This window comes from Balaenoptera acutorostrata, chromosome 5, assembly GCF_949987535.1.
Source record: "Balaenoptera acutorostrata chromosome 5, mBalAcu1.1, whole genome shotgun sequence".
In the NCBI taxonomy this organism is placed as follows: Eukaryota; Metazoa; Chordata; class Mammalia; order Artiodactyla; family Balaenopteridae; genus Balaenoptera; species Balaenoptera acutorostrata.
Genome location: NC_080068.1, coordinates 25,563,150 through 25,588,070, shown reverse-complemented (window position 1 = coordinate 25,588,070; position 24,921 = coordinate 25,563,150). Strand labels below are relative to the sequence as shown.

The 24,921-nt window shown below is 37.0% G+C and overlaps 1 protein-coding gene across 12 annotated transcripts in view; it reads left to right on the top strand.

Moving 5' to 3' along the window:
- INPP4B (inositol polyphosphate-4-phosphatase type II B) overlaps positions 1–24,921 on the top strand; it is a 779,792-nt gene that overhangs the window by 541,640 nt on the left and 213,231 nt on the right. For all 12 annotated transcript variants that reach the window (XM_057546957.1, XM_028168300.2, XM_057546956.1 and 9 more), the window contains one exon: positions 45–124. In XM_057546957.1, the coding sequence (XP_057402940.1) occupies positions 45–124 (80 nt within the window). The remainder of the gene's footprint in view (positions 1–44; positions 125–24,921) is intronic.

Below are 24,921 nucleotides of genomic sequence, written 5' to 3'. Positions count from 1 at the left end.
GAGAACCTCAGAAGTTAATGGAAACCATTCTTTCTTATTTTCAGCGAAGCTTTCTGGGCTATGCCAGTTTTAAAGTCGGGGATCTACTGAAGTCCAAGGAGCAAGTGCTGACCCTGAGCCTGAGGTGGGTCTCAATGCTGTTAAATTTAACACCCTGTGATATTTATTGAAGGCTGGTTGGGTTTGAAAGTCACAATTCTTGCAGATGTTTGGATGTCAACTCTCAAACAGCTTAACGTTCTCCTCTGCAACAAGTTACAGGGAAACAGCAATTATTCAGGTTCATATTCAAGTCTGTGTTTCACATGGTCAAAAGTTATCAGCTCTTGTAGGGAAAAAAAATGACATTATTAACAAACTAGTGGTGGCCAGAGGGTTAGGGGTGGGGAATGGACAAAAAGGTGAAGGAGATTAAGCAGTACAAACTACCAGTTATATAATATATAAGTCACAGGGATGTAATGTACAGCAGGGGAATATAATCAATAATAATATAATGGCTTTGTATGGTGCCTAATCTGTAAAAATATCAGATCACTGTATTGTACACCTGAAGCCAATATAATATTGTAAGCAACTATACTTCAATATAAAATAAAAAAGAAAGTGATGAAACTTGAAATGAAACTTCAAAAAATAAGGTGATAAAATTCTTTGAAAGTAAGAAAGTAAATAGAAATGATAGGCATGTTACTAAATAATATTTCTGTTACTTATCAAAATGTTACTTTGTAAATCAAGTGAGTTTCTAGGTTTGAAATATGTTTGTTAGAGGCAACTTGCAGATGTATGATAATAAAGGGTAAGCTGATTATTCTCTTTTTTTAAAGTTTCTTTTGCTGCTATACTATTCAATATAAAGTGTAAGTTAAAAAAGTAAAGTATAAGTTAAAACAGACTCGTTGCAACAGACAGCAGATCAGAGATGCTTGAGTATGAGTACAATCTGTTTTGATACAGATGATGCAGCAATCTTTAGGAACTGCGCCGTGTTTTCATACTAAGAAGAGTATTAAATAGAATAATCATTTCTTTTTAACTTCATTATAAATTAGAAAAATAGTATGTTATTTTCTAACTGTATAATAACTTTAAAATTATGTCTACATGGAGAACACTGCCTTACAATATTTATATAGTATAAATGAATATAAAAATTGTAGAGAACGTTGTTTGTAAATCTTAAGATGCTCTTCTTTCGATGAAATGTAGAGACCATTGTCAGGGAACAGACAATGTGTCAAGTTTGTTTGCCCTCTGCCCAGCCCCTAAAGACCCATTATAACCAATTTATTTCAGTGTAGATGTCATGGTTTATGGTGGGATCTGTACTACTCGCTGTCTCCTGTCTGATTTTTTCCTGATCCTTACAGTTTTGCATTTTGACTTAAGAGATGGTATAAAATAATTTAAAGTAACACATGCTCATGCAGAAAAATCAGTGTTGAAGGGTTCTACTGAGGCTGTCATCTTCTTTTTGGCTTCCTTTCGGCTGTAAATTTTGTTGTTGTTGCATTTTATTTGGGACGGCATTTTAAAATCTTTATAGTTTTGTGGTGTTATTCCCAATAAAATTTTGCTGTGTTTATTTTCTGTTGGAAGTGTGTAAGTGCCAGCTAAAATATCTATCTGTCACTGTCACTGGTATCCTAGAAGATATCTATTACCCATCTAGCATGGCAGTTAGATTTGACCCAAGTGCCCCTGGATTCATGATATAAGATGTCAGACATTGAGCTTGCTGAGAACCACCAGCACGTCACATGTTTTCTATATAAGTTGTGTGGTACTTTAGTCCTCACCTTGCTGATTACGAACTGCAGTATTGATTGTATCATAACTGTCATTAACATCCGCAGCCCTCTCCACAACATTTAGACACTGGCTTTGAAACAGATATCAGGGACCCAGAAATCCTTAGCGAGGTGAAAATATGTGAACACACACAATTAGAGGAAGGATAGGAACAGAAAGATCTAGTTTAGAGTACTACACTTAGAAGGAAAAAGGAATATAATAATTCCAGATTTAAAGGAAATCAAGACACATTTCCACTTTTGATTTTAATACTCCTGATTCTTATTTATTTGATTTTGATTGTACAAAAGGAAACCAAATATAGCAACAAAGCATTGCATTTTCTAGAAAAAATAATTTTTGAAAGCCAATTTTGAAATAGCGAGGTTAATATTTTTTTTCCCTTTTTGCGCTTTGCCGAATTTGTAGATTTCTCTCCCTATGAACAAGACACATTATAGATTTATCATAACCTGCTGATTTCTGATGCTTCATGTTTTTCCACCTGTTGTCATTTATCTTCTTTCCACTGACTTGGCAACCTCTGAGGGTACTGAGGCAGAAAAACGTTAGATCAGGGATAAGAAGCGTTTTTTTTGGTTATTAGTTTTGTTTTTACTATTCCTTTGCACTGACAATATCTGACTTTTATTCCTTTTATATTCAGGTCATAATTTTTAAAGAACAGAATTCTCAGATTTCTGGAAAACAAATTCACAGAAATAAGGGTCAGGGTGTATTTGTCGGTACCGTTCTTGCATAGTGAGTATCCCCAGAATCTGTCTAGTTTTGTTTGTGTTCACTTTCCCTTTGGGTTGCTTCTTATCAGATAAGTCAGATTTCAAACTCTCAAACTAGTTTCATGGAATACCATAGTTTAATGTGGCCTGTCCTATGTGCTGTGAACTGGAATTTTTGAGTTTGAGTTGAATTTTTATTTTCCACAAAAAACTTAAAAGGGCAAGAAGTGTGTGTCTTATTTATAGACTTAGACTCAAATTTCATGAAATATGGTACAGTGCATTTTTGAAATTGTAGGCTAAAATTTGTTTGCATGTATTGGGGAGAATGCCTCCGATATAGAAAGTGGTTCCCACTGATGTAACTCATCTTCATTTAAATGCATAGCCACTAAATTTCTGTCTAAGTGTTCTAGTATCCCAATCGGTGTCTTTATTTACTATTAACCCTTGTACCTTTATATGACATCTGCTTTGTTTTTCTAGTTTACATTTGGTAGTTCCTGTCTACTCTGACTTCCTTTAGATCTGAATCATACTTTCTGTTTCGTTTTCTAGCTCATTGCTATCTATTCCTGACTTCCATACTGTACTGTAAACAAGCTAAGGTTCTTGTATAGCGGATTACAATTGCAGACATGGAAGACACTGGTTAACATTACAATAATAGTAATAATAATGAGAACAGAAGGAGGAGGAGGTGGAGGAGGAGGAAGATACTATGAGACACTACGTGTTTTATGCTCTGATAAGTATGTTAGAGATGTTGTTTCATTGACCCTTATCAGCGTATGATGTTATTACTTTCGTCATTTTATAAACTAAGGAACTGAGGTATAGAAAGCAGTTAAGTAATTTGCACAAAGTTACAATGCTCTTAACATAAGAAAGCCAAGGCATGAAGCCACACGTTTCTGACTACAAATCCTGTGCTCTTAATGACTCACTTCTTGTCCCCATTGACCAAGGGGAAAACCGAGATCTAGTTAAAACATGTCCTGTGTCGCGTGACTTGGTAATGGCAGAACAAAGCAAGGACTGAGGTCCAGGACCACTCGTTCAAGGTGTCTTCCACATTGATTTCACCACAGTGCCTGGATTTATAGCAAACGAAGACCTAATGAGTGTTAATGGCCATGGAGAACTCAGGAATATTAGCCATGATGGCAGAAAGTGAGAACCAGCCTGCTAGGTTAAGGGGGAATGGAGACTAAGGGAAACCTGGGGAATCTATTCTCACCCCAGAACCATGGCCCTGAGCCTGGTTTACTGCCCAAGCACCTAACAATTATTTGTTCTACCAATCTGACCTGAGTCTCTTGGAATCATAACAAGCAGAAACTTAGAACATCATAATACTGTCTTATTTAATTACAGAATGGAGAAGCAGATCTTTCTCTGGCAATGATGCTAGAGATCAGGGGAAAAATTACGTTGCTCTTAAAGTAGTCAAACAATCACAAAGGCAGAAAAAGAGGCAGGGATAAAAATTCTTTCTTAGGAAATCCTTCTCAGAAGAACTGAGACAGATAGAAGTGCTTTGACCTTGTCTGACCTTTGTTGCCTATCTCCACACAGTTCGGACTTCATTCAGTGACTTCATTCAGCAAGCATTTATCACGAATTTTTCATATGCTAACTATAGTAATAGGTTCTTTACAAAATTTTTAAAATAGTAACAGAGTTAACATTTTGCAGTTGATATTACTAATCACACTGTTAATGAAAAATCTTGTTATTTATTGATCATCTACTAGCATGCAAGGGATATGTTGGGTGCTTCTCCTGAACTATATCATTTAATGTCTGCAGCTTTATCATCCCAGTTTTTTTTTTTTTTTTTTTTTTTATCATCCCAGTTTTATAGCAACTTGTCTAAGATTCCTCAGGTACTAACTGTACAAGTAGGATTAGAATTCAGTTGAGTCTGACTCCAGAGGTTCTTCTGCTTTTATTTTCCTGCCTTATAGGAAGCTAATGATCTCATAGCATCTTTGCTTTCTTCTCCATTTTATATTCTATCTTTTGGAGAGTTTTAGGGGCCTCAATTACTTTTTCTTAACGTTTTAATCTTAAAATTCAATTTTATATGCCTGTGACAGAGTAGAGAGGTTCAATAATTATTTGCTGAGATTTTGATTCATGATGATGACTTATATTTTTATGGATGCTAAATATGAACCTGGTACCATTTATTTCCGAGTGCAATCCACCTAAATTAGTGAATATAATGCAGTCTAAGCTTTAGAGTATATCTGAGACAAGTAACTTTCAGAGTAATAGTGAGTGATAGATTGTGATTTGCTTGAAAGGCTGAAAACCTTACTTAGAATTCACATTTATTTCAGTGTAGGTCACATTGCCTTGCCACAGAAACATTCAGATCATCTTAGCAACTGGTCTGTTATTTCTTTTGTAACCTTCCCCCCCCCCCCAAATTAAGCAAGCATTTATATAATTTTATCATAGTGGATGTGACCAAGTTTTCTTGAATGCAGATGTATAAGAATTTATCCATAAAAAGAGAATTTATGTTTCCTTTTCGTTTATTACTTCTGCCACATTTACAGTAGTGCTGTCGTGAAACGTACAGCATGACTCCCATGATCCTAGACAGACATATAATGTTATGTTTTATAATATACAGATGTATGGGAGGGGCTCTGAAAGAAACAAACAATGAATTTCTGCTGTTTTTAAATTTTTCCTATTTTATGTAACGTTTTATATGTGTACATATTCATGCAGATACCTCATGGATTATATGGATGGGTATGTGTGTACATTTATATTCTTTTAGGATTATTTTGCTTTCTCACAAACTTGACTATTTATTTTCCATTATTGTGTGTTTAGAGAAGGCAAGATCCAAATTATGGAGTCTTAAGTTTTGTTTGATTTTGTTTTTTGGTGTTTTGCTTAATTTAACCTCCTTACACACACACACACACACACACACACACACAGGCACAAACACGCACTTCCATTTTATTTCTAAAAACAGAAGAACAACAACAACAAAAAACATCCCGCATATTTTTAACTGAATCTCCCAAAGGCATGTTCTTAATTTAAGAGCTGGAAGCAATATTACGGAGAGATTCCTTAGGCTCTGACACACAGTTTTCTACACCAGCATAGTCAGAGCGATAAAAAAAAATGAAATTGTCACTAGCATTTCGCAGGTTGGGAGCCAAGGCCCGTTCTGTAGGCCATAGGATCAGAATGTTTGCTCCTGGAATGCACGAATGCATGTGAATCCCCACGGTAACCTGAGACCGAACTTGGCCGTAGATTGACAATACAGTTTTAACTGATAAATGCATTTTTCATTTGAAATGGAATTAAACTTTGTTTTTTCGTTTCCTACCGCAACTCTTTTCCTGCATGCAAATAATGCTTACGTTAAGCACCAGATACCGTCTTTAAAATTGTATGTGTGACGACAACATATTTTCTTTTATTTACTTGGACTTCAGAGATGCTTTTAAAAACTCACATCCAAGCATCTTAATAGTCATGTATATTTTGAATATGTTTTATTCTCCTTTAAAAGTCGCTTCCAGTTAGTTTTTCTAGGTATCAGAAAGTAAGATTACAGCAGAAAGTTCTGCTGGTTCCACCACACTAAGTTTTATACACATCTAAAACATTTTCTATATTACATAAGGGTGGTAGAGATTGACTGGTGGCCAGAAAGCCTGGTTTAAGAGAAAATAGCATATCAGTGATTAATTATAAAACGGAATAGTATTAAACTTTATTAAACGCACTCGTGGAAAAGTTCGAGGATAAGGATGTCATATAAAAGCTAACTTGATGCTTTTGCCTAGAATTTTCTAAAAATGCCCATCCTAACCGCTGAAAGCAATGAAAAAGAACACTGCATTCTTTTCCTTGGGAGTGAACAGCAAGAAAACATGCACGTCAATAGCAAATGCACACTCATGCTTGATCCAGATGCACACATATGGGGAAAGCCTCAAATCTCTGGAATGCTCTATTCACCGTGCTTTTGGCATAATTCAAAACGAAGACAGGAAGCTCCTCCAGGACGGCTTCTCTGATTCTGACACTGACTTGGACCTCATAGACACATAGGAAGAGGTAACTAACACTATTTGAGGTTTATGATGGATTAAGTGTTTCAAATGTCTTACCTTACTGAATCTTCTAATACCCTTGCCTGGAAGGTGATATTATTCTTGTTTTATAAGCTAACTGAGGAGTAGCAGTATAACTTTCTAAGGTCACACAGCTGGGACAGGATGGAAATTAGAAGAGAAGAAGGGTTCTTAGAGAATATATATTTTGTTTAGAATTTTAGGATTAAATAATTTACAGACCAGAAGAGATCTTGACACTTTAGCTTCTTCTTGGACCCCTTTAGTGACCTGGAAATCAAACTTAGGAGGCCATACGTCTTTCCCATTTTCCGACAGGTCAGTGTTAGAAAAGTGTTCCTATTTTATCCCAGACTTTATCTTCTTGCCATGTTCCCAGCTCTCCTTCATAGTGTTAAGTAGAATAAGTCTCATGCCTTTTCTCTATGATCGCATTTGAAAGCAACTTTTTTGCCCAACTTTAAATCTTCTCTCCTTTTTTGCTCAGCGAGGAATGTAATGTAGTAGAAAGAGCACCAGACTTTCCTACCAGATTCGGGTTCAAGTCCTAGCTGTGTCACCAGCTGTGTCGCCCCAGGCGTGTTGTCTATTCTCTAACATCTGTTAATGGAAATAGTAATGACCTTCCTCCCAGGGTGATTCTGGGCAGTTAATAAATGCAGTGAAGTTCCATGCATTGCCATGCATTAGAGAAAAACACTCTATAAAGATTGCTTCTTGCATTAAACTTACTAATTCCTTCACCCATCACTTAATGTTTTGCTTAGTTTGCTTAGTTAGTTGTAGTTCTTTCTCAAAATGTGACATCCACAATTCTCTAAATTGGGCAATGGCAGAGAGGTTGATTTAACCTTTGATCTGGACATAACATTTTTATTATCTGAGGAATGGATGCTTCCTTGAAACCCAACTTCTGGCTTTAATCACACTGACACCAGATTTGGCTTCTTATCAAATGGCAGATACCAGCAAGAGACATAGGGAAAGTATTTGTTTGGTTGAAACAGGCAGCATTCTGATAGAGTTGGGAAAAATCTCAAATTTGCTTTGACTTGAAATTTTAGCAATATAGCATTGAAATCAGGACAGAAATTCATAAAAGTGACATGGAGTGTCAGTTGCTTTTAGGGTTTACTGATGCATGTTATTCCAAATCTGTAATAAACTGTCTACAGAAATAAATTCAAGTGATGTTTCTCAGGACTGGTCTGTGAAAAGGAAGGGAAGCATCAAAAGCAGAAGTAGGGCTGTTTGCTTCTAAAACTGATTCTGTTCTTATATGTAACTGTGTCAGTGTCATTTAGGAACAAGACTGTCTAAAATTATCAAAAGGCTCTAACATGAGCCACTTTGTAATAACTACTAAAATGACATTAATTTATTATAAAATCAGAGAATGCAAAGTATACAAATATCATGGGCTTAGGACAGTAGAGAAATAGGAAGTGTATGGGATTTAGAGACATGCCTGAGCCCAAATCCTGGCTTTTTTATTACCTAGCAGGATGATTGATTACTCTGAGACTCAATTTTCTTATCTGTGAAAAGGGGATGACAGTGGTGCCCATCTCACAGCCTCAGCTCACATGAATTACTAACGTGAAATGTTTATAACAGTTCCTGACACATAGTAAGTGCTCAATAAATGTTGGCTGTAATTTTTATTATTTTTTTATCTTTTATTGATTAGCTTCTCTAGCCTTAGGTGTTTTTTTTTTTTTTAATTTATTTATGGCTGTGTTGGGTCTTCGTTTCCGTGTGAGGGCTTTCTCTAGTTGTGGCGAGCAGGGACCACGCTTCATCGCGGTGCGCGGGCCTCTCACTATCTTGGCCTCTCTTGTTGCGGAGCACAGGCTCCAGACGCGCAGGCTCAGTAGTTGTGGCTCACGGGCCCAGTTGCTCCGCGGCATGTGGAATCTTCCCAGACCAGGGCTCGAACCCGTGTCCTCTGCATTGGCAGGCAGATTCTCAACCACTGCGCCACCAGGGAAGCCCTAGCCTTAGGTGTTTTGATGTTGTTTTTGTTGTTCCTAGGTGAGAATTAGACAAATGGTACCCAACCCATCTGAAACAGTACCTGATGCAAAGTGTGTGCCCATCATGCTTGTCACCTGTTTTTAAAATTATCATCCTCATCAGTATTATTATTCCCCATTTCATCCAACTAGACTGTCTTTCATTTATAATTTAAATGGCTCTACGGTGGTATAGTCTGCATTTTTCTTTATGTTCCTAATCCATTTTCGTGGGGCTGGAGGTATGACCATGGAAACTGATTAGCACTTCCTTAGTTTGCATTATTCAAAATATGTCGTATTTGTCAGATTGCAAATTAGAGTTTTCAGTCACTGAAGAGACAATGCATACTTAGAGTACACTTCAATAGCTCCTCAATTTGTAGAGAAAAGCCTGAACTCTTCCCTCTTATAAAATGCAGATCACATAAAGTTAATATCTGTGCACAGACTTACCTGCTTAAGAAGTTTGAGAGCTAATTTAGCTTTGAAGATAATTTGCAGGAATGATTAGGCCTGCAAGGAATTATATTTGACCTGAAAATTTTGTATAGGATTTGCCCATATTTACCAAAGTCGCTTTCATCATTATCACCCTGTATTTCTGCTGCTCTGGACACATTTATATCAGCTTTTTCCGGAGAATGTTATTTGGAACACCGGTATCCCTTCAGTTATTAGTATGTGTTCTTCGAGTGAAGGAGTTTTATGTCAAGTAAGTTTGAAAATGTTATATTCAAAAAAGTGAAGAGGGTGACCTTATTGTAGGATTTCTCAGAGCCTTCATTAGGTCCTCAAGTCCTTCTAGGACTCTCAGAGGCAATGTCACCTACAGCTTTTCCCTAACTAATTTGAACCCAAGAAGCTTTCTTTATGGAAAGCTTTCTTTAACAGCTTATCAGACAGACACTGTGTTCCAAGAAAAGCAGCTGCATAGTTGAGAAAATGCTGATTTTGAACAATATAAACAACCAAGTATTTTCCAGAGAAATATATGAGACACTCTCTACATGTATTCATCCACTTTTCCCCACCATGAGCATTTTCTCTAACAGACACCTCTGTAGACAGGCCTGTGGTCTTCATCCAAATGAACCCTCATCCTGTACACACACCCTGCACCTGCATACATTCTGCCCCTGTCCACATGCAGTTACCCAGCCCTGTTTCTCCCACCCCCCACTCCCTGTCCACAGGCATTGCCAACCCTGTGGCATTTTACACCCATGCCACGGACTATATAGACACCCATTTGTGAAATTTGTACAGAATATGTGGAAAGGGGAAAGGAGTGACAAGATACGTGCTTTCTTTTTTACAGTCATTGACAGATTCTTTTTTTTTTTTAACATCTTTATTGGAGTATAATTGCTTTACAATGGTGTGTTAGTTTCTGCTTTATAACAAAGTGAATCAGTTATACATATACTTATGTTCCCATATCTCTTCCCTCTTGCGACAGATTCTTTTTAAGCTTGCATAAGTGGACACACACTTATTTTCACAATCACTTAATATTATAACCACCCTGAACTGAATTGAGGTCTTCTCCTGAAGGTTCTGCCTTTTGGTGCTTGTCCTTGGTTAAATTCAGAACCATTAGGTGCCCTAACTATAGCCCAAGTTAGAAATCGCAGCATCCATTTCCAACTCATCTTTTCTACAGTTCTCGTCTGATCTCATCTAAAGCTCTTTTTCTGCTTTAAATTTATGTCTTCCTGTCCCTGCACCCAAATGAACATGAACATGAAAATAAGCGTGCAAAAGCCTCAGCCAAGAGATACAAGATAGTAAGTCTGCTTTCTCAGCTTTATCTGCAACCACACACATAATCCTTGACATTGATCATCACTTCCTTTGTCATTTATAGTGGCTTATGTGCACATAACGCTTTCCAAAGGTGGAGTCAGAGTCTCTGTAGTTCTTTGGAAACCCCTCTTCTCAGGGTTTTGAGCTCAGTTTCAACCTCAACCAGCAAGAGAGCAATGTCCGTAGGTATAGATGGTGCTCCTAAGATTCTTCCCCACACCGATGTCCTATTATTTTCCCTCCATCTTTTGTTATCCCTTGCCTGGGATGATCTCACCCATCTGAAGTCCCTAGTATTCTCCATACTTATTCTCATTAGGAACTGAGAGGCAATAGTCTCCAGGCATGTCAGTGAATAGGGCTGGTCACTATCCCCTACCCAGGCTCCTCAATTTCCTAAGACCAAATTGACCATTTTCCTATCATCAGGCTTTTGAAGAAGCAGGTCAGAACTCATTATTCCTGCTCCAGCTAACACAGGCTTAATGATCACTGGAAGGTCACTATTCTCAACTGTGTTCCTAGTGAGGTTTGGCTTTGCTTTTTCATTTACACATTGTCAGTTCTACTTAATATATATGAGTGAGCTGTGCTGGAGGTACCATCCTTGAGGAACTGTAGAAAGTTACCTGCCCCTTAAAAATGTATTCCCCTAATAGCATTCTCTAGCCTAGGATATTCCACCCTAATCCATTAAGTGAAATTCACTGATGTCTGTTGTTCTGTGGTATAGCACGGTGCCTCATAGTAAAAGTGGGGTTGAATGAAATTGTTTGCAATAAGACTTCAGGAAGATAAAGAACTGAGTCAGGAAAAGGAAGAAAAGTGCAATTTTATAATGGAAGATAGGAAAACTAGAAAAGATACAAAGTCATATCATGAAAGATTTTAAGAAGGCGGAAGAGAAGGATGAGATCAAAGATAAAAAGATGTAGAATAAGAGGGAGAAGAGAACAGACACGCTTATTTTGCTTTACTTAATTACTTTTAATACCAATATAACCACATTGTTTTTCTCAGTGCTGTGCTACAATAGGGGCTGGTTGCTTCTAGCAATGGGCTCAGCCTATTGGTGACCCATTGGGTCCCTTGATCAGTGTACTCAAGCTTATTAGAATTTGACAGAAAATGTTAGGTAATTAAAGATTAGTCTTTATACATTGTGTGGCAGTGATGAATTTATTACATTATGGGACAGTTTGCCATCTTACAGGGAAAGTAGATTTAAAAATCAATTGAAATCATTAAATGCAGTTTTAATTAGACTTGATCTAAGTGCTACTTGGCATATATTACATTATGACAAGCAGATGAAATGACCAGTTTTGCTTGTAGATACATGCTGTAGGTTGCTTGTTTCTGATGTTCATACATGTAAATTGGAAAGTAAACACATTCCTTTAGAACTTAATATAAAAATTGATTGCTAAAAACAAATTTAGGTTGCCATAATAAACTTGGTCTAATCCTCATCCATCCATCGAAGACCAGAGCAGATAACTTGAATTTTATTTTATTTTAATCTTCCCCAGCATCGATGCAGTCTCTCGAATTCAAAGCAGGTTTAAGGTTCAATCCTAAACTTAGAAAAGGTGTATAGTGGGGATTATTTTTCTCTTATCTAGAATCAAATTGAAGATTTTCCAGGGACCTACACAGTAAGTAGGAGAGAGAGACTCTAACAGTTTTGAGGTTTGCTTGTTTGTTGGGCAGACTACCAACTAACAATAAATTTCTTGGCTATGGAGACTTACTTCTAGTACTAGTAAATGTGAATTGCTTCTCTGACCAAGTGATATGCCTTTCAAGCACTTTAAGGATTGGCCTGTGATTGTAACACTGGAGGGAGTTCGAGTTCCATTACTGTCACCAGGGGGTAATTACTTTCCTTAAATTTCTTCATCTGACTACTAATGATAATAATGCCACTGAGATGAGCTTAAATTATGAATTCATAAGGCAGATTTTAAGAATCTCTTTATACTTTAGTAGGAAAAAATATTTTCTCCCTCGTTCTTTCATGCCATCTCTTCTTCCCTTGAACCCCCACTAGTTCTTGAAACAAATACTATGCTAATTTTTAAAGTTTGAGGTTTTAAGAGTGTTACAGACTGAATATTTGTATCCCCCAAATGTATCTGTTGAGGCCCTAAACTCCACTGTGATGTTATTTGAAAATGGGGACTTTGGGAAGTAATTGGAGTTAGACGAGGTCATGAGAGTGGGGCCCTCATGATGGGATTAGTGCCCTTATAAGAAGAGCCACTAGAGAGCTTGCTCTCTCCTTGCCATCTGAGGACACAGGGAGAAGGCAGCTGTCTGCAAGTCAGGAAGAGGTTTTTCACCAGAATCTGACCTTACTGGTGCCCTGATCATGGGCTTCTAACCTCCAGGTCTGTGAGAAATTACATTTCTGTTGTTTAAGCCACCCAGACTATGGTATTTTACAACAGCCTGAGCAAAGAGTTGTTAGATTCTGATAGAGTTCTTTGATTACACTTTAAAATCATATTCCCCTTACATTGACTGTGTTTTCTTACTGTTAGCAGTAAGAATTAAATTATAAAAGTTATCACCATTGCTGCATGTCTGTGGTGAGCCATAGATATGCATCTCTGCTTCATGGGATGGAGTTAAAGTTGTCAAGAATAAGGCCTACTTCAAAAGATGCCAAGTGAACTTTAGAAGAAGGCGAGAGGGTAAAACCGATCGGTATGCTTGGAAATGCTTAGCAATCCAGGATAAAAATAAATACAGTACACTCAAATATGGGATGATAGTTCATGTAACCAGCAGAGAGATCATTTGTCAGATTGCTTATGCCTGTGTTGAAGAGGCTATGATAGTCAGTGCAGCTTATACTCATGAACTTAAAATATAGTGTGAAGGTATTTTGTATTTGGATTCAGTTCACACCTGAACTACCACTGGAAATAAAGTTTTGGGGGCCCTGAAGAGAGCTGTGGAAAGAAGCTTTTCCATCCCTCACAGAACCAAACGATTCCCTGGTTATGGTTCAGGAAACAAGGAATTCAAGGCATAAGTACTTTGGAAGAAGATCAGTGATCAAAACATTGCAGATTATATATGGAAGGAGATGGTGATGCTTACAGAAAAAAATTCACTCAGCACACAAAGAAGGTAACTCCAGACACCGAAGAGATGTGCAAGAAAGTTCATGCTGCTGTATGAGAGAATCCAATCTGTGAGAAGACACCTAAGAAAAAAGTTAAAAAGAAGAGGTGGAACTATCCCAAAATGTCTCTTGCTCAGAAGATCAGGTAGCTCAGAAAGCAAGTTTCCTCCAAGCTTTAGAGTGGGCTAGTGAGGGTTGAACCAAAGCACCACATTCCTATGAAGATTTTTCAGATAAGGACAATCAACTTATTGACAAAGAAGCTAAAAATAAATACATTTAAAAGTTACCACAATTTCATCTTTTGGTTTTCAGAAACAAATTAAAAAAAAAAAAAATCAGGTGTGGACTTCTGGTTTCTACTGTTCTTTGACAAATATCAGCACTGCTGTTGACCTGTGAGGTGGCTGTAAGCCTTTCACTTGACCTCTCTGGGCTTCAGTTTCTACAGAATGAATTGGCTGATACTTAACCTTACTTTCTGTTTTAAGCATTCTCTGATTTTATTCAATCCTAATATTGAGATCTGAGGAATTTATCGTAGAATAAAAGAGAAAATAGCTGCATCCAAGGTTATTGAAAGCTGGTGAAATTTTTATTTGGTATACAAACTTCAATTCAGTTCTCAAATATTTACAAAAGGATATATAGCAATCAACTGAAAATTTTAATCCCATGACTTTTAATTTTTACTGTCTTTCTCCTTCCCGTTAGCACATCAGCCTGCCAAATACCAAAATCCGTTTGTTTTCTTATATGGATTTTTTTTTATTGATGCAATAAAGACCTTTAATTACTAATAGATATACTTTCTTCTTATAATGAAATCTTAATGTTTTAAAAGGGAGATATTCAGAGAACAAGTAATTGCTTTCTCATGTACTTTATGCAAAGCTGGTATGGGACATTTGATTTTTTCCTGCTGATCTTCAGAATCTATTTAACATGAATAAAAGCAGTATTCTGTTTCCATATAGCAGGTGTCTTGAACTTTGCATTAATTACTTTTCTTCCTTTTAACAAAAATAAAGTTCTGTAGAAATCTTTATTGTTCTATCTAGACTCCTTTAACAGTGAATCAGTCACATTTTGACCTCAAAAATAATTACCAGATGATTTAGTAATGCATTGTTAAGACTGTTAGCAGAACAAGTTAAAATCTGAAAATGGGAAATTTCAGGTCTTTAGAGTATTTTTAAATTACTGCTGCCCTGTCTGCCCGGCATATTTTGCCTAGCTAAACTGAGTTTCCTTATTGTAGCAGTAACTATGACTCATTTTCCCGTGATTGGTGACCACGCAGGAACCCTGGATTCCTAGGTCATCTTTCATCCACGTGGCCTCCCATCATTTTACCTGTTTGTCCACCCGCTACTGTGGCCCTGGTGCCTTTTGCTCCCTGACTCTATTCTGATCCTTGAGCTTCCTCCTCAGCCCCGTCCCCTATCCTCACTCATTTCTCTTTGTTTAACTGGAAGCTGGCTGTCTCCCCCTGCAGCCCTGTCAAGTGGTTACTCTTCATACCTGCTCTGGGATGAACAAGAAAACGGGGACCTTCGTCATACAGCCACAAGGAAATAAATTCCACTAACAACCTGAATGAGCTAGGAAGCAGATTTTTCCCTAGAGTTTCCATGTGGGAGTGTGGCTCAGCCTATATCTTGACTTCAGTCCTGTGAGACCCTGAGTAGAGGACCTGGGCTGGCTTCTGATCTGTAGAAACTGTGAGATAGTAAATGGGTGGTATTGTAAGTCACTGGGTTTGTGGTCCTTCATTATGCAGCAATATAAAATTAATACATGCCTCTCTGACTTAGTCTTCTAACTCCCCACCTACCCAGCTTTAGCCACGATGGGGTCTTTGCTCTTCCTTGAATATGGGGACCGTGTTCCTCTACAAGACCTTTGGACCATCTACTTCTTCTGCCTGAAAAGACCTTCCCCTAAGAAAGATATATGGCTCCCTTTTTTACTTCCTTTAGGTATTTGTTCAAATGGCATCATATTAGAGAGCCTTTCCTAATACATATACATACATATGTAGTCATTATATATATATAGACTATAAAGTAGAAGCCCCACCCAGCACTCACCTACCTGGCTTAAGTTTTCTCCATGGAACTTATCGTATCTGTATCATTTATTTGTTTACCATGAGAATTCAAGCTCCATGAGGACAGGGATTTTTGTGTTGTTCTCTGTTGTATTCTTGTACGTGGAGCAGTGCTTCCAACATGGTAGGTGCTTAATACATGTTTGTAAGTGAATTAATATTTTCTGTTATTTTGACCTTATTATATTTCTATGGAAATTTATAATTTTGGAGACTCTTTTTTCATTAAAAATGTTGTCATATTAAAGGAGACGGAAGAAAAAATATTTGAAAAACCACAAGATTTTATAACTTAATACCTGAAGAATTTAAAACAAATCTGAATGCAATTAAACAGAAAAGTATAGGCACTTAATAACTGTTTGGTTTCAGAGTACATGCCTCACTGTACAATTTAAAGCTTAGTGAATTTCTTATCACACGGGTCTGAAATACATTATACTCTAAGGTTATGTTCATACACTGAATAACTTTGATTTTTTTTTTTAACTTTGATCTTTTAATGCTAGCTTTAAAAAAATCCCTTTGCATTATTTCCTACTATTAAGAAATTTACATAAAACCAAACAGCACAAAAAATCCAGAAAAAATATAAATAATTCAAAACTTCAATAGTAAATATAGACCCATCACTAGTATTTGATACTAATTATTTAATAATTAAATCCTCTAATCCTCCATGCCTGTTATCTTTAGTAGAATGTTTTCATAGTGGCCTAGAATATTTTGATTTATTTTTTGACATTTGCAAACTATTCTTGTAAAGAGTTTCTGCTGTCGGAGCATGTCCATTTTTAGTAAGAAAAAATTTTTTGCTTAACTCTCTATCAAGACTGTTTATACTTGGCCTTAAAAATGTCTATATTTTTTGCTTTTAAAAATGTCAGCATTAAGTCGGGTTTCCCGGCCATTTATGTATAACCTCCTATAATTCCTTTCTTGCTACTATTCTCTTCCACTTCCAATGGTCTCTGCTTAATATATATAGTGCTCTTTTCCTTTCAACATTTTTCTTTCTCTTAAAATTCAAACAATACAATAGAATAGAATAAATTAACAAAAATCCTTAGCAATAGTTTCTCTTGTAGGTCTAAACATGAGTCAGTTCAGACATGGGTGGCCAGTTGTTTTATCCCATGGATGAGTCATGGGCTTGGAAAATTCATTGCACCTCCTGCAAGAGCATTTTTCTCTCCAATCTCTGATGAAATACCCTCCCCCACCCCTTGTTCAGGTGGAACATTTTTCTCTCGCATATGGCAGTTCTATGTCAGCAGATATTTTGAAAGCATAAAGCATGGGATAAATTGACACTTTGACTCTACCATTACAAATCAATGTTGCCAGCAGTTAGAAGGTTCTGTTCACATGGAAGGCAATAACCTTTCAGTCATTTGGTTTTGTATTCCCAGATTAAATGGCTAATAGTTTGTTATCCATTCATTATCATCGAAAATGTCTATATCTTTTCTCATTTATTCTATTTTGGAAATTACATTCAGTAAACATTGACTTTTTATTGTTGTGCAGTTCTGTGAATTTTAACACATGTATAGATTCTTGTAACCACCACTGCAGTCAGGATACAGAACTCTTCCATCTCCACAGAGAAACTCCCACCTGCTGCCCCTTTGATGCATGCCTCCACCCACACCGACCTCTGACACCCACGATGTGAGTTCTCCATCACCAGAGAGAAATGCTTTTTGAGAAAGTCATTGAATCATCGATTGCAGATCCTCCTGAGACTGGCTTCATTTATTCAGTCTGATGCCTTTGAACTTCATCAAGGTGTTGTGCATATCAATAACAGGTTTTTTTTTTTTCAATTGCTGAGTTGTATTCCATGCTACTGTACCACAACAAACTGTACCACAGTTTGTTGCACCATTCATATGAAAGTATATTTTGGTTGTTTCCAGTTTAGAGTGATTATGAATGGAGCTGCTAAAATATTCATGTGTAGGTTTTTCTGTGATCCTACGTTTTCATTTCTTTAGGGTAAATACCTAGGATTGGAATTTCTGAGTCCTATGGTAAGTGTGTGTAGAACTCTATCAGAAACTGCTGTGCTGTTTTCCCCACCAGCAGTGTATGAGAGTTTCAATGGCTTTGCATCCTCACCAGACATTGTAAAATATAGTGTGACATCTCATCACGCTTTTAATTTTCATTTCCCTAATGGACAGTGTTGTTGGACAATTTTCCATGGTCTCTTGTTATCTGCATATCCTCTTCTGAGACACATCTCTTCGACTTTGCCCTTTTTTTATTATGTTGTTCATTTTCTTGCTGTTGAGTTTTGAGGGCTCTTTATGTATTTGGGATGCAAGTTCTTTGTCAGAAACATGATTTGTAAATGTTTTCTTCCAGTCAGTAGCCTGTCTTTTCATTCATTGTGTCTTTCACAAAGCAAAAGTTGTTAATTTTGATGAAGTTCAGTTTATCAATTTCTTTTCTTCTTCAGATCATGCTTTTGGTATCACATTTAAGAACAACTTGACGAAGCCCAGTTCATGAAGACTTTTCTCCTATGTCTTCCTTTAAAATTTTTATGTTTCACATTTAGGTCTATGAACCATTTTAACTTTTGTTTCAGTTGTGAAGTTTAAGTAAAATTTCATTTTTTCCCCAAATGGATGTCTAATTGTTCCAGTACCATTTGTTGAAAGGACTACTCTTTTTCCATTTCATTGACTGTAACTTTGTCAGAAACAGTTGTCCATATTGTCTCTGTATTCTATTTCATTTATCAATATATCTGTCCTTTTGTCAATACCACAGTTTTGATTACTATAGATTTACAGTAAGTCTTAAAAATCAGTAGATGCAATTTCTCCATTCTTGTTCTTCTTTCTAAAAAGTACTTGGGCCATTCTGTTTACTCTGCCTTTCTTTATAACTTTTTGAATCAACTTGTCATTATCTACAAAAAATCTTGCTGGGATTTTAATTGGTATTGCCTTAAATCTGTAGATCAATTTAGGAAAAATCGACATCTTTATAAACTTGAGGCTTCCAGTATATGAACACAGTATGTCTCACCATTTATTTAGACATTTTTGATTTCTTCCATCAACACTTATGGTTTTCAGCATATAGATCTTGTAAATTTTTGTTAGATCTATACCTAAGTATTTGCTTTGGACTTACTATAAATGATAAATACATTTTAAAAAAAATTCAGTTTCTAATTGCTACATATTTATATGCTGACCATGTGTCTTGTGAAACTTTGTAGTTTCAATATCACTTCTGTTTTCAAAACTTTTGTAGTGTTATTCGTACCTGTCCTTCGAGTTTGTCACCGAGGTGACAGTCTGGGACCTGGGGGATGGTGTAGTCCATAGATTATTTCTCAGAGTATCTGATATGTGGTTTAGATCCATGCATGCACAGCTTGAGGTAAGCCCAGAAGTCCATGAACGACATTAAGAAATCCCTTCCTGAGCTCCTTCCTCATTACACTCTCTCTGGCCTATTCCCATTTCCTGTGGCTTCCCTGGAAGGGAAAGATCAAAAGACCCTTCATTCAGAAAGCTGGGGTTTGATTTTCCCTTCTCTGCCATGAAACTGCACCCTCTTCTGGGGCCAAGAGGTAGGAGAAGAGAGACAGAAAAAGAGAGAGAAAAAGTAAAGGACATTCATCCCATGCCCTTGGGATCACAGCTCCAATCAGAGAGGAAACTTTCCCCTCCTCATAATTTTAGGCTCCTGCACTTCCTCCGAGCTGTCACTTTTGTTGCTGCCACACTGGATTGCTTGGGGGCTGAGACACAAGAGAGTGGAAAAAAGAAAAGTGATTTCATCATTCTCCTGAGTATTAGGAGACCTCTTTTCTGTTCTTTGAGCCAGTACCAGAGAGATTCTCCTGGAGCTATCTTTGTCTACACCATGACCATCTCTGGGCTTGGGGCTGTTTGGGGTCTAGATCATGAGATACGAGAGGAGAAGAAATGGTAAACTAATTGCTGGTTATGTGGCATTTAAAATTCTATCTTCTTCCCCAGTATGCCCAGCAGTGTTTACTTTGAGTCCTCAAATAGCTGCTCTGTACATTGTGTCCAGGTTTTATAGCTTCATCCAGTATGTGCAAGAGGGTAGAGTATGCTTCCTCTATCTTACTTGCAGCATCTTATCTACCAAAGGGCAGATGATGGTGACCCGTTAACTTGAATGTAATTTTGGTTGCCTGTGAATCCTGACAAGGACATTTACAAGATGCCAAGATGTTTTCTCACCTTGCTGTTGAGGTATATCTTACATTTAAAGAGATGGATATTTCTTACATTTCAAGAGATAGCTTAACTGTTTAGGGAGCTGGAAATGTCATCTAGCCGTGTGCCCAAGAAGAGGAGGGGTACTAAGATTTGCAGTCTTTGCCCTATTTTAAATGTCTATCGCCCCCCCCCCCACCCACCCAACGACCCACCAGATTCGATAGGGGTGGCCACGTAACTGAGCTCTGGCCACTGGATTGTAAACAGAGGGAAGCACACCGGTTCTGGGTCTGTCCAAGAAGAGTTCCTCCATGCTTTTATCCCCTTCTGCTGTTTGGAGACCTTAGATGCCACAAGGTGAATATGGCAGAGCCTTCATCAGCCTGGCTCCTCAGATCACTGAATAGATGACCTACATTTTTAACTATAGTTAATTTGAAAGTTGCTAAGAAAGTAGATCTTAAAAGTAATCATCACAGGAAAAAAATTTTTATAACTGTGTATGGTGATAGACGTTAACTAGACTTATTGTGATGATCATTTCGCAATATACACAAATATAGAATCACTGTGCCGTATACCCGAAACTAATATACTGCTATATGGTGATTATACTTCAATAAAAATGTATATTTTAATAACAAATAGAGATAGTTTATATTTTACATTTAGCATTGAATCATTTCCAAATACAACTCACTATATATATATATATATTTAATAGAGTCATGAGGAGGGAAAGATTTCTTTAGCTTATTTGTATTGAGGCAGTTACTCATATTTGGATAGTACTGTTTTCAGCAGTAAAGAGGAATCTACAAGCCAATTAGTCTGAAAAACTGGTAGTCAACGTATCTATGATGTGCTCTTGGAACTTTGTGTCCCAGATGGTATAACAGTTGTACTCATTACCATACACAAAAGCATTTTTTTTTTTTTTTTTTTTTTTGCCACACTTGCAGGATCTTAGTTCCCTGAGCAGGGATTGAACCCGGCCGCGGCAGTGAGAGTCCTAACCATTGGACTGCCAGGCAGTTCCCACAAAAGCATTTTTATATTTAAACTTTAAGATCTTTTAATTTTGGACACATAAATCTTGTGAGATAAGTAGAATGGTTTACTACCTTCATATTTTATAGCTCGTAAATCTTAATAGAGGCTGAATTGCCCTCTCACGATCACATAGTTGTTTACTATGAAAAGCCAACACCGTAACCAAGGACTTTTGTCACTCAAAGTTCACTGTGCTTTCCACTAAACCATGCTGCATTATTTACTGGTGTGTGATGACATGTATCTGTTTGAACCAAAAATACTGAGCTGTCCATAACCCCGGACAAGTCTTAAAAGACAGTCTACATTTCAAACTCTCTTGGTAGGCATTAGGCAATGTCTAAGGAATTTTGACAGAGAAAATAAAATAAAATAGTGATAGCAGGTATTAAGAAGAAAACCTGACATGGACGGGATGGAAGGGAAAGATTCTGGAAGATGGGAAGTAGGTTCTTCAAGTGTAATGAAAGAAAGTTGGTGAAACTAATTGGGATGTTACCATTGGGAAGGGACACATGTAAGGGGCATTATAGAGGAAGAATCAGTAGCGCTTGATGACTTATTGGATAGTAGGGACAAGGCATTGGTAGAGATGGAATATTCTGTGGTTTTGGTCTTTGGAGAATGATATGCTACTGATGTGAACTGGGGTTTGGGAAAAGGACGAGTTAGGTTTCAAGCTTATAGAATGTAAAATTATATCAGGACGAAAGGAATTTGGAATTCTGGAATAGGAAATCAGGTCAGAGTAGGAAATATAGGTTCGTGGTAGATCCTCAAAGACGGGATAATTGAATCCCATGATAATGGATAGAATTTCTGAAGACAAGTTTATAATGAGAAAAGAGGAGAAAACAAAGGACTAAAGCTTCGAGTGTATAAGCTATAATATTAAGAACTACTGAAAAGTTTTATTTGAATATTAGTTTGAAAGTATCGTATGGCTTCTGAAATTTGTGAAGTTCAGCCAGAATAGAGGTGTGTTCAGGCATACGTACTTAAGTAGAACTCGCACTTCTCTGAGGCCAAAGTAAATCTAGCACTGCCAGATAAATGTATTCACCAGAAAGGCAGTCAGAATGCACTTGTTAGTTAGTTAGTGGCACTTGTTTACTTATGGCCTTTGCTTATTTTTCTGTCCAGGTGAGATTTTCATTTCCCAGTTATGTGTCTAGATGGGTTAAATGCCAGGCATGTCTCCCAGGTGATGATCCCAAGACTACTTTATATTCACAAAGACTGACAGTGCTAATGATGATTTTCTCCTGGATGTTTACAGAGTCATTTGTATCTCTGTGGCATTTCCAAAAGAGAGGAGGTATTTACATGTTGCCCTTTAACATTTCCATAGGATTTTTTTTTTTTCTTTTTGCTCTACTAAGGATGGTACAGTAGGTGGTGAAGAAGTTTAGAGGAAAAGTGTCATTAAATTGTCTTTTGTTAGAAGACTGTTTCACATTCCTTTTCCTTCTAAAATGTTTGTATGTTTTAGCATGTGAAATTGAATATTTCATTAGGAAGAGTTAGGGGAGTTATTTTATTTTAATTTATTATTTTTTAAGATTTTTTTTTTTTGATGTGGGCCATTTTTAAAGTCTTTATTGAATTTGTTACAATATTGCTTCTGTTTTATGTTTTTGGTGTTTTGGCCACAAGGCATGTGGGATCTTAGCTCCCCGACCAGGGATCAAACCTCATCCCCTGCATTGGAAGGCGAAGTCTTAACCACTGGACCACCAGGGAAGTCCCAGGGGAGTTATTTTAAAGGAAGATTTTAAAGAAACTTAATCACTAATATATTATGCATGCTGAAAAACTAAGTGATAAGGAAGTGTAGATTTGTGTTGCTGAAATTTTCCCTTTCTCTGCCTTCCATCTTGTTGGCATGGTTAAATATTTAAGTGTGTCTGCTGAGGGAAATAGGAACTTGATGTTGTGATTGAAATAATGTGGGTGCCGTGAACTATTCATCTTTTACTTCTCTCATAGCTCTCTGCATTAAGCAGTGGTAGTGACCTGGCAAGAGAGTGAAATGACATATAGTTTTTTTTTCTTCTTCCTATAGATTGAGATAGTTATTTATTACTGCAGCCTGTTCTTATTGCCATATAAATTGCTAGGAAAGTGTACGAAGACCTCTTTTGTTTCTTAGTTCAGTCAAATTTGCATCCTTGTGAAAGTGCTGAGATGCAGTGCCGTAATGGCAGTAAAATATATACGTATACAGTGGATACTATAAGGAAAACTAGCCCTTGTATTTGACTGTAAGTGTTAAAGTTACTTTCTAGGTTTGGCATGCATTTTGTTTGCTTCATTTGTTTTGGGGAAAGGTTGGAGGGGAAGGTGGGGAGTGAGGAGAAGAGGCTAGGATGTGTGCCCAAGATTTTCCCCAAGGCTGTATCAGCCCATGATAGCCTATGATGAGATCACCTGATGGATTCCATCCATGTCAGAGCATGAAGCTTGAGTGCTAATATGATAACTGTCAAAGACCAACGCTTGTTTTGCAGTAACAGAAACTGAAATCCAGGGAACTGAAGCAATATGTCGTTGGTCACATAGCTAGTGAGCAGCTGAGCTGGATAGAGTATTGGTTTTTTGATTCCTAGCCTAGAAGTCTCTTCAATATATCTCCCATGCGGAGAGGATGAATTTCTATTAGATAAAAGTTAGTCGAATTTTGCTGATGAATAATGGTTAAGCAATTAGTAGTAGCCTCCTGAACTTGATGGGTGATTAATTGAAAGCATCATTAATCACTTAAGAATGATTTTTTTCTAAATGTTTTTGAAATCACCTTTGAAACAGCCTTTGGAAACATGAAATAGGTATTTCAGTTGCGACTGTCCTGACTGAAGAGAAGTGTTGAATATCCATGCTCTGTGGGTTGTAAATTGTTACAGAATAAAAAGGAAATGGCTTCTACATTTCACATTGCAGTTCACTGACAGAATGACCCATGATTTTGGGTGTCTTGTGTTTAGTTCTTAAGTTTATAACCTGAATTCTCCATTCGGTCTCCCACAAATCTCAGGTGAAGAAGCATGATTTAGGGTACTCAGAGATTCTTATCCAAAATGGTTTGTGAAAAAAAAAGGTTTTAGAATCTCTCTAGTGTCCCTATATCTAATGTGACACAGAGACACAGTGAGCAAATGCTTTTGGAAAGAATGGCACTGATAGACTTGCTCAACGTAGGGTCCCCACGAACGTTCAATTTGTAAAAAACAAGCACAATATCTGTGAAGCTCCAGAAAAAGCAAAGCACAATAAAATAAAGCACAATAAAACAAGATATGCCTGTATTTAAAAAGCAGCCAGAAGCTTTTTTAAAGGGAATAAATAAAGCTATAGTTCGGAAGCTTACTCCCATACTCCCATGGTGCATTGCTTCTTCATCTACCTTTGGCACTTTGAAAGGTTCACGTTGTATTGTAATTGGTTATAAACTTGTGTTCTTTGCACTTCTAGGAATGTAAGCTTTATAACACCATCTGTCATTACTAAGTCTTTGTACCTCTAATGAGCACTTAATCACTCTTGAAATGCATGTGTCCTGAAATCCTATAATCTTTTACTATAGTCTTAGATGCCCATTTTAGTAAAATTTCTAAAGAGAATTGAATGAAATATAATACATTAATGACAATAGCAATTCTGTTGATACTGCTACTACTACTACTACTGGGATGAAGGCGGGGTAGGAAGAAGCACTTATTTTGTGTAAGTCATTGTGCTGAGAAAACTTTACATAAATCGTGTCACAATGTAATCCTTACAACAAAATTATCATCTCCATTTTACAAAGTTTCACATGGTTAAGTTCCTTGTCCAAGGTCATGAAGCTAGCAGATAACTCAAACTCCCGAGTTCACACTTTTAACTACTATTGCATGTATTGATTTATTACCCAG